At 42.2% G+C, this 13995-nt stretch overlaps 2 protein-coding genes across 2 annotated transcripts in view; one reads left to right on the top strand and one right to left on the bottom strand.

Annotated features, from left to right (window-relative positions):
• The window catches only part of CDAN1 (codanin 1), a 70013-nt gene extending 63698 nt beyond the window's left edge, over positions 1–6315 (bottom strand). Inside the window, exon 1 of the mRNA XM_060262141.1 lies at positions 5827–6315. Within this exon, the coding sequence (XP_060118124.1) occupies positions 5827–5922 (96 nt within the window). The 5' untranslated portion in view covers positions 5923–6315. The remainder of the gene's footprint in view (positions 1–5826) is intronic.
• A 203-nt stretch (positions 6316–6518) lies between these two features.
• LOC132589417 (myb-related transcription factor, partner of profilin-like) lies at positions 6519–11330 on the top strand. The gene is made up of 2 exons (XM_060262142.1): positions 6519–7040; positions 9583–11330. Exons 1-2 carry the CDS (start codon positions 6590–6592, stop codon positions 10230–10232), a joined length of 1101 nt encoding a protein of 366 aa, XP_060118125.1. The 5' UTR covers positions 6519–6589; the 3' UTR covers positions 10233–11330.
• The last annotated feature ends 2665 nt before the right edge of the window (positions 11331–13995 follow it).

Genomic DNA, 13995 nt, shown 5'->3' on the forward strand with positions numbered 1-13995 from the left:
ACTAGATGTGTAGCATCTATAGTTGCCAGGTTCGATCTTCTCCTCGTTGGGGAGATTTGGGGGAGTTCCAGGAGGGACGTAGCCATCCTCAATGCAATGACCTCATGTAGAGTAATGCCATCACGTTCTCGACACAGTGCATACTCCCCCCCTGCTTTTTCCCAACAATTTAAAGGGAACCTTCCCTTTAAATGGTTGGGGGAGGGAAAGCAAACACCAGCCTCTGCTTGAAAGAGCAGGCACTGCATGCTTGCCTGCCCTGCAAAAGACAACCTCACCTCTGCCAAGGCAGGAGCCAGCAGCCCCGCCTGGAAAGAGCAGGAGACTTGCATCCATAGCAGAAACACAAGAAAGAGCCTTCTCAATCGTGGCACCAAAACTGTGGAAGTCCCTCCATAAAGAGATTAATCTGTCCCCTTCTCCTCTCTTCCACTGGATTTTTTTCATTTTGTGTTTGATTATTGACCTGCCTTCTTGTTCATGTGTGTATATATATTTGTTTTATTTTAATGTGTTTTTTAATTGTTCACTATCTTAAGGCCCCAACCAGGTAGAAAGGAAGAATACAATGTTTTAAATAAAATCAAATATGAACAATTATCTGCCAATACTCTTCTGATTCCTACACTGGACAAACAGTTCAGCCGCTATACAAAACAACAAATGGACACAAATTTGACTTAAAAATAGAAACATGTAGAAATAAGTGGGAGAACATTTCAATTTTGTTGAACACTTTGATGCTGACCAGAAAAATGACCATTCTTCAATAAAGAAATTTTAAAAGGAGATTTAAGAGTGAAACTGTTGAATTAGAATTCATTAGAGAGCCAGTGTTAAAGTGGTTAAAAGTGTTAGACTAGGATCTGGGAGACTGGGGATGAGCTCTCTCCTCTGCCATAGAAGCCTGGTGGTAAACCTTGGTCCAGCCACCTAACCAACCTCACAGACCTGTTATGAGACTATAATAGAAATTAAGACTGATTCCTCCCTAGCAGTTGTTCTGCCCTCAGGCTTCTGCTTTCCCCAGCTCAAGCCATCAATTCCCCACCAGTCGCTGCACAGGCACATTTTGATCCAAAGCTCCCTCCAATTTCCCTCAAAGCGTTCAGATCTCCAAAAAACAAGAGCAGGAAGCTGCAAAGTAAATTGGAGGGAGCCACATATCAAAATGCGCCCGTGCAGCAACAAGTGGGGAATGGATTGTTTGAGCCACAGAAAGCAGAAGCCCAGGGGCAGAGCAACTGCAAGTGAGGAATTGGTCAAAGAGAATTATGTAATTAGCTTGGGGTCTCCACTGGGCAGAAAGTAGAAATAACTACATGCATTTGATTGCATTAACCAGGGATTAACCTGAAATGACTATTATATTTTTATCTTGCAAACAACTCAGGACAGTGCACAAGTTTCTCCTCATCTCCATGTTACCTCATATGAACCCTAGGAAATACACTGGCCTGAGACAAAGCAACCAACCCAAGGTCAATCTGAGACTTCATAGATAAGCAGGGATTTGAGCCAAAGCTTGTGTTTATCTTGTATACTAGATGAGGTATAGAAATATGCAGACCCTATCACTTGCATTTCTTTGTTTTTAGCTTTACTTTTCACTCCTCCCCTCCCCACAGCTGGTACATATCTGCTGTCTGAAGTCTCCAATCATGCATTTGATGAAGTGGACTCTAGCACACAAAAGCACTACAGTCTAGGGCTTGATAAAAGCCAGGTACCATGTCACGATGGTGCCTTGATGGTTTCAGCAATCATTTTATTACAATTATTTTCAGCAATTATTGTATTATTTCTGACTAATTCTTAGAGGAAGGGCACAGGATTGGATCTAATCAGCTTCCCCACTGGTGAAAAAATGGAGGAAGAGGTACACTTTAATAACCAAAAAAGCGCTGTTTAGGATCACAGGAGAAGCATGGACAAATGCCATGTGGAACAACGGCTGTATTAAATACGGCAATTGGCTAAGATTGAGAAAAAAAATGGCTCCAACCCAAAGCCATTTATTGTTTCACATCAAAATATTTTGTTATAGGACATATGAATGTACACAAAGTTCTTGTCATTGTTTGCATATATATAAATTCTATATCATTCTATTCAACAGTGTTAGATGAACCAGTTATTTATGCTCATTCCAATATTAAACTAAATGGAGTTTTTAAATTTAATACTGGAATTATAAGAAACTGAGGGAAAGTAAAGGTAACCTCTAATACTGACTACTGTAGTGGCAATGACTACCAGGGTTACCCATGTTTATTTGCATATTACAGTACATTTGTAACAGCTTTAATAAAATTGGATGGAAACTGTCACCTGCTAATAGAGTTAGCATCCATGGGTTTTCTGAAAATATCAGTATGTAATTCAATACCTTCCTTTTAAATTAAAACATCTAAAAAGTTAACCCTAGACTTGCCATATAACATTTCAAATGTTATACATTTAATAATGTGATGTACAGTGTTGATATACTGCCCAAACTGGATGAGGAGCTCCTCTGAACCTTTCCAAATTATGAAAATATCATCAAGGTAGGATGATGCTGTCCTTATAGGTGTTATTTCTCTGGAGACCGCAGGTGTTTTCTAATTTGCCAAGGAGCAAATTTGATAATTCTGAGACAAATTTATACCCTGTGGTTGTGCCTGAAATTTGCCAAACGAATTGTTCTTGAAACTTGAAAAAAAAATTCATCCAACGTAACTCAGTCAAGTGACATTTTTAAAAAAGACATGGCGCAGGGGAACTCACAGATGCTAACTGTTTTTAAGCTGGTGATAATTTCCATCTTCATCACCTGAAGAGAAATTTACCTTTTTTTCTCAGATGATGAAGATTAGAAGAAACTGCAGTCATGATTTAGATTTTTATAGACAAGCCAACATCTTTATGGAACAATGGCTCTTTTCAGACAGCCTATTTATTGCATCCTGGTAACTGGTTAATAATCCTGCCCCCCCCCCCCTCATTTCAGACAGATCTGTTTTAGTAACCAACTGCTAATGGAATATATTTACTTTTTCAGATAAACCCATTTGTGTCTTGTTTAGGAGATGTGCCTGAGCAACTGTTGAGGAAAACTGCTTTTCTTCTGGTTTCAAATTCTTCTTCTGCTTCTGAATCACTATGGGGTGCTTATGAAATGCCCCATAGTGCTTCCTATAAAGTCATTGTTGTTTTTTAAGGTTCTAATGAGAGCACCAAGATGCTAAACGAATACAGCAATTCAGTGCCACTGTGACACCATAAAACAACCCTGGCATCTCAGCCTCATTCATAATTCTCCCTCACGAAGCCCCATTGCTCAGCTATGCAAAGAGGAAAAAAATCCACTTTATCTCAACGGTTTTTGTTTCTCTTTCTCTCTAGTTCTTCACCCAATGAAACACAGTTGGAGTTATAGCTGGCTTTTTGGGAAGAGAGTGGGGAAAACAACTGTGTGCTGCATTTGCTATTTGCCGGACAGCGGGGGGCTCTCCCTTAGTTCCAGTAAAGGAATGAGAAGGAAATGTGTGCTTCAGTTGGGGAGGGGGAATTGTAAATGAGGCTGAGAAGCCAGGGCTGCTTATGGTGTCACTAGTGCACTGAATTGCTGTATGTGTTTAGCAAATCAGCGCTCCCATTAGAACCTTCAAAAAAATTCAAAGGCTGGGGAAGATCATGCACACAGAGGAAATGGTAGGATAAAGCAGAAATGTATGAAATGGCCATAGCTATTCAGGAATGTCCCCTTCACAGAAGGAAACTGTGTGAAATGCCTGTCTCTGTATTGCGTTCCTCGGAACTCGCCCAGTGACAGATAACATCTAGATTAGAAATGTGAAAAGACTGAATTAAATAATAGAGGATATTTTTCCAAACTCTCAAACAAGCCTTCTACAAAGTTAAGAACACACCCAGTGAATCCTTATTGACACCTAAGATTCACAATAACAACACTGACAGAATGATTATTCTGTTAATTTACGACAGCAATCATACAGGTTTAAGACATTTAACAGATGTGTAAGATATATAATAGAAAAGCTGCTGTACCCTTTATCTGGCATCATCTTATCCCCAGTATGCCATGGAAGCTCACTGGATGACTTTGGGCCAGCCACCCTATTCAGCCTAACCTCCCTCACAAGGTGGTGGTGGAAACAAAATGGAAGATGGCAAAACAATGCTGGAAAGTCACTTTGGGTCCTTACTGGCCAATAAAACAGAGAACATGTAAATAAGGAATAACCAACTTAAAAAGAGGTTAGTTTGACCACCACAGCACCAGCTGCAAATCACATCACTAAACCCCCTCACAGATGATTATGTTACATAATAAAGATTCTGCACATATCACCTCAAAGATAAATAACATTAAAATGCAGAATATTGGTCCTCTTCACAACTTTTGAAATAGCTTATTCTTATGAGAAAAACCAGAATGTAAGCCTAACTAAATTTCAGTAGGGACACCAAATATGGAAATTGGCTCTGGTGTTATGGCCTTATATCTTCAGATTTTATTACTATCAAACTTTTACTAATTTTTTTGTTATTTAGATACTATATTAGGAGCTTGTTTAGTAGCTATTAACTCACATAACAGACATGTTTATCATAGAGAACATTGTCACTGGACACTGGAAAATTTCATATTTCCGTTCCACAGGCCAACAAAGACATCAAGTTGGAGGGTAATTCCACAAGTGACATTACTCATATTTAAACTGAGAATGCAGAACTTGTGAATGCAGTACATAACCAGAAGGACCTTTCAAACCATACAAACTTTAGTCAATTAAGTTTTTCCATTCATTTTAAAGGATTAGTGATACAAAACTAAATGTAAACATCTGTATAAAGTCAGTTAAATTTTTCAAGAAATTTAACTGACTTTATACTACTGCATCATGACTCTTTTTGCACTAACATATTACAGCACTGCACATGAACTTAAGCAGTTTAATCACCACCTAGAAATCCCTGACACCTTCACCATGCTAGATCCCCATTATTTCTACTGACAAGTAGATTTTCTCATTTTAAAAAGCCTTCATACACACAAACTCCTTCCAGTTAGTACAGGATAGGACCCTCCCTATTTACCTGGTCTGTCTTTCTCAACACGATCTTACACATTTTCATGCCTGAAGTGACAGCCCTCTTCCTCCCACCACGGAAAAGAAATAGAAAAACAGCACACTCAGTGGAATCTGCCACTTCTAAACTGATTCTAAGTAAACCAGATTTTGATCCTGCGAATCTTAACCGATGAACAAATAACGCACTTCAGCCTGAACACATATCTGTTCACAGCTGACCCACCTTCTAGTCCCCCCAAAAGCACATCATGGTTTTGAGGGAAAGCAAATATCCGCCTTCCTACACGGCTCCTCCTCCAACGGCATTTTAGTCATTCCCACGTGTGCAAAAAGCAAGAGCAAAGTTAGTCTGACTAAAGGTGCAATCCCACGCCCTTATACTCGAAAGCAAGTTCCGTTGTCTTAGTGATGTTTAATTTTTAATAAGTATGCACAAGATCGGGTACTGTTTTTGAAGCGGCTATTCATTTCTGCCTCGTTCCCCACCCTAGCTGATAGTGAAGTTCCCGCTTGTGCTTTTGGAGTCTACACAGCGTAGGCCTAAAGCTACAGCGCTTCAAGGAGCCAAAAGGGGGGGGGGGGAGAGGAACCTCCAAGTGCCTGCTTCTCTCCCACCCCAAGCTATGGAGGGCGATGGAGCAACTTGGTTGTCCTGTAAAGTTCCCGCCCAAAGAGAAAAAGGACAGCGTTATAATCGAGAGAAGGGAGGGGTGCGGCGCGTTACCTCCACAGGGCAGGAGCTCTGGCTCGCCTTGAGCCACCTCACCACCGCGCTGGCTGCCACCTCTTCCCGCAGCACCAGCTCCAAAACAGCCTCCATCCCCAACTCCTTGAACGGCCCTTCTAATCACAGCCTCTGAGCAGGCGCACGAAACATGCCGCCCAAAGCAGCAGGACAACCCCGAAAGGAAGCGAGGGAGGCGGGTTCTAATGTTTTTCTGACTCCGGGTTAGAGCGCAGCACGCCGGAGGAGGCAGCAATAGCGACCAGGCATTGAGCCAGGAGGGGAAGGGGAAGGAGGAAAAGCGCACCTCCCCTTCGAAGGCGGGATTGGAAGCTGAAGTGGCGCGCTCGCGCAGACGCAACTTTTGGCAACGACCCTGAATGGGCGTTCCTGGGACAAGAATTAGAACGCCCGTTCGCGAAGGAGGGGGCGTGGCCGCTCTTTCCCAGGCTCAGGGGGCGGGGTCAGGCTGCGGGGATTCCTCCCTGAGCGGCTCCCGGGCTTTGAGTGGGCGGAGATTGTGGGCTGGCGTCAGGCTGCGAGGGAGGCGGAGCCCGCGGGGAAAGCGGTCCCCTTCTTCTCCCTCCCCCATGTCAACAAGCGGGGCGCCTGCGCCGGGGTTTGCGCGTCTTTTCCTCTCATGCGCGGTATTTGCTTCCCGAACAGGGCCCGGGGTTCGGCCTAGAGCTGGCTGGTGCGGCGGCAGCAGCACAATAAGCGGGCTCAGCCGCCTCCCTCTCCGGGCCCCTGCTGGACGCTCAGGATGGCCGAAGACTCGCCCAAGCGCCGCAAGGCCAATTTCAACGAGGCGGAGACGGAGGTGCTGATCGAGCAGGTGCTGAAGCACGAGCAGGTGCTCTTCGCCGCTGGACCTGGCCGGGCCTCCCCGGGCCAGAAGCGCAAAGTCTGGGAGCTGATCCGGCACAAGGTGAACCCGGTGGCCGCCTGTCCCCGCGAGGTGGAGGACCTCAAGAAGCGCTGGCGGGACCTGAAGCGTCGCGACCGGAGCAAGCTCTGCCGCATCACCCAAGGCCCCGGCGGGCCCCTGCCCCACCCGGCCTCGCTCGGCCTCCTCCTGCCCCCCGAGGACGTCTCGCCGCCCGACCACCTCCGATCCTACGGCTCCGGGCTGCCCGCGGCCAACGAGGCTGTGCCCATCGTCGGAGGCATCGACACTCTGGACTTGCCGCCGGGAGCTTCCGTGACGGACGTCGGTGAGTGGGACGAGGCGGTGATGATGGGCTCCCCATCTCACTTGGGCACCACATTGGGACAGGCTCGTTTGCACAACGGACAGTTACGAGACTTCTCTCGTCTTTCCGGAAACCTTCGAGTAAGACGAGAGAGCGCGTTCCTTCCACGCCTTTTCCTGACCAGTGATTCCAGGGCATGTGGTGCCTCTGCAGAATCTTCTGTGCCTCTTTCTTTTCTGGCTCCTCTTTCTAAACCGTGCCTAGGTTTACGATCTCGCTTAACGGAAAAGTCAAATTCCCTTACTCCATTGACAAGGATTGTGCTGTGAAAGTGCCACCTGCCTGTCCCGGGGATGGGTTGGGTATGAATTGGTTACTTCGAAGTGTGCCTGGTTAAGGAAAGAGAACCAACTTCAGGAGGGACACTCCGGAGCCCCCTCCCCCGTTTTTCTGAAGTGATCTGCTTGTGAATGTTAAGAAGAGAGAAAGTAGAAAGACAGTTTTGGTTTCACTTTGCATTGTAGCAGGTAGAAACTTATCATTCTGGAATAAAGTTAGAGTCCAGTGGCTCCTTTAAGACCAACAAAGTTTTATTCAAGGTACAAGCTTTTCATGTGCACGCACATGCCACTGGACTCTAACTTTATTTTGTAGCTTCAGACCAACACGCCACCTACCTAGATTTATCATTATGGAATTCAAGCACCAGGAAACATTTTTAAAAAATAAACGTTGGATCTCTTTATCACTTGAATTTCAGAATGAGGAACTTTGTCTATCTTGGTAACACTTATAAGTCTTTCTAAAAGTTCTTGGTTGTTCATAAGTTACTTAGCAGCTTTTCCATTTCACACTGAATCTTCTAGATCATTTGTTGCTAGGAAGATTTGGAACTTTTAAGAGCTTATCAATTCAAAGGTGATTCCAGTGCCAGATTTGCCACAAGTGCAGGACTGGAAATGTTCCCTCAGTATTCCCAAAAAAGGCTGAGAAGGGAGCTTCGGTATTCTTGTATGTAGTCTCTGGAGAATCAGTGCATACAATCACTTGGGTACTGAGTCATGTAATAAATCTGACCACATCTGTATCCTTCAATAATTTCAAAGTGTACATAGAGCTATCCCATTTGAATCCATTATCTCCCCAGACCACGTTCCGCCCACTGGAAAGTATGTTGTTCTACAAAAGTTGAGCCTATGCTTTTGTTTGTGTTTCTTATTCCTTCATCCCATCTATAAGATTTCTGCTGGGCTATTGTTGTTTAAAACCTGAGACAACTGAAAATGGTTATCACCTATTGCACTTTAAAAAGTACATGGTCATTCTAAGGGGTTTTAGAATGCCGTGGCTTCTATGGACAAGACAATTGCTTTACAGTAATGATGCTTATTGTAATAGTCTTAGTTTAGTTTAGCTAAATCAAATATTTGAATTCATGTTGTACATGAAAAAGAATAAACTGGCACATTTACAAATTGCTTAGAATAAAGTTTATTTTTAAAAATTCTAGAAAACAGTTTAGACTTGCACTTAATTACTTGTACAGTGAGCAAGCCAGACTGTTATGTACAGTGGGGGAAAGAAACAACATTAATCAACATTAAATTTTACTTGTAGTCCCTCATCAAAACTGCAATATATGTGCAAACATAACTTTCAGTAGTTTACAAGTTCCCACTTACTGCCACTCTGTCAATAGTATGCTGCTACGTCACCCCAGAGTCGAAAACGACTGCGCTTGCACAGGGGACTACCTTTACCTTTTTTTAGTATAAATGAGGCCTGAAAATTGGTTTGTGTGTATGTTAAAAGCCTCTGTTGGGCTTATGCAGTGCAAGTGTTATTTCACTTGCCTGATACAGATAGTGGAATAGTTGTTTAAAATAGGACTGCATCTTTTAAAATTACCATTTTAATTCAATTTTGGAAACCTGGAAAGGGCATGATTAAGGTTTTTATTAAATATTGGAGGTATTAGAAAATCATACTGTGAAAGGTTTCTGTTTTAATATTAGGGAAAATATGGATACTCGAAAGAGTCAGTAACAATGACGATGCTTTTTCTGGGATTACAAAACAAAATTAACACAATTTTTGGAGTGCCTGCAGGAGTGCTTACTGCTCACTGAAATAGTGGCCTTTTAAAAGACTGATGTGCTGTCTGTACAAAGGGCTCCTCCTGACCCAATTCTGGATATTTCCAGTATTAATTGGGAGTGAAATACCTGGATCAGGAAATAGCAGGAGTATGTAGTATTGGATATTGCTGATGTGATGCTGGAAATATTTCGTGGGGTTGCCAGCATCCAATTGCACACCCCTAATTTAAAATTATTATTTTTCTGTTAGCATTTGGCTCAGGATTGGTCTTTTTTCACTAGTGAGCATATTTAATGTTACCTGCCACTGAAGCTAGAACCTTAGTGGAAGCTGAGGAAATTTAGTAAAATTTGGCTTGAGTGCAATGTAGCCAACATTTTATGCAGCTAAAGTTGGATGTTGATTCCACAAAGGTAATGAAATCTGAACTTTCCTCTTACTCTTTTCTCGCCTCCTTTCTTAGGTCTTACAGAAGATCCTGGTCCATCCCACCAACCATGTCTAGAGAAGATAAATCTAAAAGAAGAGATAGTGGTGAAGGTAGTAGAGCCAGAAGAAAGCTCTGAGGATATGACTGTGGTTCCTCCTAGCCAGGACCAACTTCCTTTTTTGGGGATTCCAAATGGAGACCTTTGTGGGAAAGTAAAAGCCAAAACAAAAACTCAGCCCCAACCAGATCCAAATGAAATTACAGAGGAGGATCTATTGCAGATCCAGCAGAACCAGCTGCATGTCATCCAGTCTGGCTTTGATAGTATCAACCACAATCTTCGACTGCTGCAGCAAGGCATGCAAGATCTCAACAACAGCCTCAACATCATGGCACATACACTAGTGGCAATCAAAAATGTCTATGTGAAAAATAATGCCGGCCCAACCACATTTGCTACTGTAGCTACTCAAACCACAGCAGGGTATTTGAGTCCCGGGTCTCCCTTGGTTGAGGACAGAATCAGAGTACCAGTGGCAGGAAATAGTAGCAGAAGTAGCAGCTGTAGTTCCAGCTCTATGTCACAAGAGCCAGGTCCATCAGAATTTCCAAGGCCCCCACATAGACCCATTAAGAAGGAGCATCCAAATGGCTGCTACTATTTCTGTTTTGCAGATGTGTGAGACTTCAATACTCGAAGAAACCTGTAGTGGACTAAGAGAGGCTGTTTTGTATTCTCCTCCAATAATTCGTGATGGAACAGATGTGTCTAGCTGTTCTCTAGAATGCTGAACACTGAAGATCTCCACTCCTATTGAAGACATGTCATGCGTAGGAGACATAACACAAGCTACAACACTTAGAGCCTAGTCCTGTGCACATTTACTGAGAAGTAAGTCCCCCTGAGTTCAGCAGGACAAAATCCCCAAAAGAACTATAGAATTGCAGTAGTTCTCATGTAGCTTTTACAGTTGGTTGACTGATGCCTTGAATATTGCATCTCCCTTAGTCTTACATTTTCCCCCAAGGGGAAGAGAGAAAATATGACTCACCTAGCTCTTCCTAGTATTAAGCTGATCTTTAAAAGCGACGAAGAGTATGAAAACATAACAGCAATATCTGGGGCAGAACATCATACAGGCGGGGAGGGGAGGTAGCAATCCAAACTGCAGATTAGTGAGATTTAGTACTTTATTGTACTTTTATTAAAATAAAAATTAAACTACTAGAGAGATGTTTGGGTGATCAATAAGAGAGCATGTGAAATTTAGCTACTCTAGGATATGAATTGGGGTACTGAGCTATGAGCCATAGACTTGTAAGTTATCCCTGGTTGCTCTTCTTGTTGCTTGTGTTCAGTTCCTTCGCAATAAATCGCTACTGCAAAAAAAGAAAACAAAACCCACTCTGCTGAAAATCTGGAAAATGGAGTAAAGGCTGCCTTTTGTTGCATAATTAAAAAGAATTTGCCAAAAAACAGTTCTAATGAGTGATGTTTTCTTTTGATATTCAGTAATCTGGGAAAGTTTGCTCACCGCAAGGGTATATCTTCTGATGCATGTTGAAAACACATTTCAAATGTACTACATCTAAATTTCTTTAAGAGTACTAAGATGCCTGTATTTTAATTAATTTTAATAAAATTCGTCCTTAAGATTTGATAGCCCACAAATAATTGCACTGCACTTTGTGGCTACAGATATGGGAATGGGAAGAAGCAGGCATGTTTCCTTGTGTTGGTCACGGTGTATATGAAGGGCACCTACCTGTGGCTGTAGAGTTATACTATTTCTGCATCTTACACATTATTTGCCATATGGGAATTCAGGACAGCATCAGTCTGTTGAATATGTTGGTGGGAAAGTTTCTGTTCTATGCATTTCATCAAATGGAAGAATCAAGACATTTAAAGAACAATTTTTACTAAAATGCCAATGAAATCTTATACTTCTCACAAGTTTTTTGTATGTTGCCAGCTGTAAAGAGAATGTTTATTTTGAAGTATGTTATATCTTTTGGACCAGATGGTTAGACCAGAACCGACAAGTTGAAATTTAATTAAAGAGTTTTCAATTAAACTTTAGGCCAGGGTTGGCCAAACGTACTTAAGAGTCACAGAGATGTTTGAGAGCTGCAAGACATGAACATCGGATGTTTGAGAGCCAGGAGGAAGGCAGGCGAATAGATGGAGAGGTGGAAAGAAAGCAACTGTAAATGCATTATCCTAGCCACTCCGGCTTGAAGAAGTTATTTAATGAGAGAAATGCCTTCTCCAAGCCACACAATATGTGTGAAAGAGCCACATGTGGCTCCCAAGCTGTAGTTTGGTCACCCCTGCATTAGGAAGAACTCCCTGACAAAGGGGTTCCTCAGTGGAACAGACTTCTTCAGGAGGTTGTGTGCTCTCTTTCTTGTGAAGTTTTCAAACAGAGGCTAGATGGCCATTTGCAACAATGCTGATTCTGTGAACTTGGGCAGATCATGAGAAGGAGGCAGGAAGGGTTACATCAGGGCTTAGTTCTCGTGGTCCTTTCTTATACACCCAGGAAATGTTGTTTGCAGCTTTGGGGTCAAGCAGCAATTTTTCTCCAGGCCAATTTTGCCACGAATCCTGGAGAGGGGTTTTTTTTTTTGCCATTTCTGGGTGTGGAACAGGTGTCGTGGGGTGGGGGGGGTATTTGTGAATTCCTTACATTGTGCAGGGGATTGGACTAGATGGAGATCCCTTCCAACTCTGTGATTCTGTGTCTTGTGCTTTTAAAGTATGTATCCACAATATTCCATTTCAGTAGAGGAAAAAACTGCAAAGAAGACAGCATTCTTTTTTGGAAGTGGGACTCATCTGACTAGCTAAGAAGGCATGCTATCATTGTGTCCTGGGTTCAGGAACAGGGAGAAATGCTTTCAGAAGAGGTAGCTATAAAGGCAATGAGAGGAAGGGCTGTTTCCAAATCCAAATGTAGTATGCATTGCCTGGAGAGAGTTCCAACATTTAACATCTTTCAACATCAAACATTCAGCAGCTGAGGTATCCCACTTCAATATAGCATTGTAGCAAAGCAGGGGTTTAAATTTTAATACTGCCAAAGATTAACAGGACTAATATTTGTAAGGGTATAAAATGCTTATAGATTAACAGAGAAGCCAGTTTTTACTGATCCACAGACAAGAAATGATTTGCCTTAAAATTATTAGCCTTATAAAATTAGCTGTTAATGCAAAAATTACTGCCATGTTGGTTGAATTTTCTCTTCTGCTTTATGTAGCTCTTTTAACCTACTGTCTCTTCTCTCATCCAACTCCATGTAAAATATAAACTATAGGATCAGTTAAATATTGTGGGAAAGCATATAGTACATATTTTATAAATAGAATATATTTGAGTACAGCATGATCCATTTTGCTCTTCAAGGAATAATGTCATTACATGGTGATGGAAAGTGTCAAGTTACAACTAATTTATGACAACCCTGGGGTTTTCAAGGCAAGATTTTTAGAGGTCATTTGCCATTGTCTGCCTCCATATCAGGACCCTGGTATTGTATTCCTTGGAGATCTCTCACCAACAGGGGCTGTCCTTGCTTAACTTTCAAGATCAAAGGAGACTGACCTACCCTGGCTATCCAGGTCAGGGCCTTTATTACATACAGATTTGTTGCAAGGAGAAAGATCTTCACTGTTGTATTTTGCAGGATAGAATTAATTTGTAGAAGTGATAGGATAATCTGCAATGTTCTGAGAAGATAATATATTCTGTTTCATACTTGTGAGTTTGGGCTTTCCATGGCAACAGAATAACAGTTTGCTATGTAGACCACAAAGTGACCCTCAATGGACAATTCAGCACAGTTAATATACTCTATGATAAACAGCAACTTTTTCATAGAGTGTATGATAACTAGAAAGGCAGTGAAGCACTAGACTGAATTTCAAGCTTCGAGATTTGCAGAAAATGTAACACTAGGACCAAAATCACTTATTGAAATAGTGAATTCGGGAGATATTCCTGGAGGCTAAAATATGAAATCCAGTACAGTACATATGGGATTATTATTTACAGTCTACCTTTGTTGAGACCCAAAGAACAGAGGAAATAACAGACTATAGGAAAAATACCAGTCAGCAGCTTTGCTACAATTCCAAGTACTCTAGGTTCAGGCTTGAAACTTTCACCTTCATGTTCAATATAGGGTAAATTTGATTTTATTTCCTTTATTAAATTCTTCCGGGTCATTCTGTTTACTGAATAATTGTGTCCCTAATGTAGGTAGCAAGTCTAGTCATTTCTGGACCTCCCCCTTTTTGTTTGGCATTATGGTTATAAAGTCTAGCCTGGAGTGTCAAACATGTGGCCTGAGGGCTGGATCAGGCCCCCGAAAAGGTCCTATCAGGTCCCCAAGCAACTGGCTGTCATCTGCTTCCTTCTCCCTCTCTCTTGCTTCCTTC

This window comes from Heteronotia binoei, chromosome 21, assembly GCF_032191835.1.
Source record: "Heteronotia binoei isolate CCM8104 ecotype False Entrance Well chromosome 21, APGP_CSIRO_Hbin_v1, whole genome shotgun sequence".
In the NCBI taxonomy this organism is placed as follows: domain Eukaryota; kingdom Metazoa; phylum Chordata; class Lepidosauria; order Squamata; family Gekkonidae; genus Heteronotia; species Heteronotia binoei.

Coding starts and splice junctions, on each gene's coding strand:
- LOC132589417 (XM_060262142.1), top strand. CDS start 6,590: ATGGCCGAAGACTCGCCCAAGCGCCGCAAGGCCAATTTCAACGAGGCG. Junction 7,041..9,582: donor AGCTTCCGTGACGGACGTCG/GTGAGTGGGACG, acceptor CTCCTTTCTTAG/GTCTTACAGAAGATCCTGGT.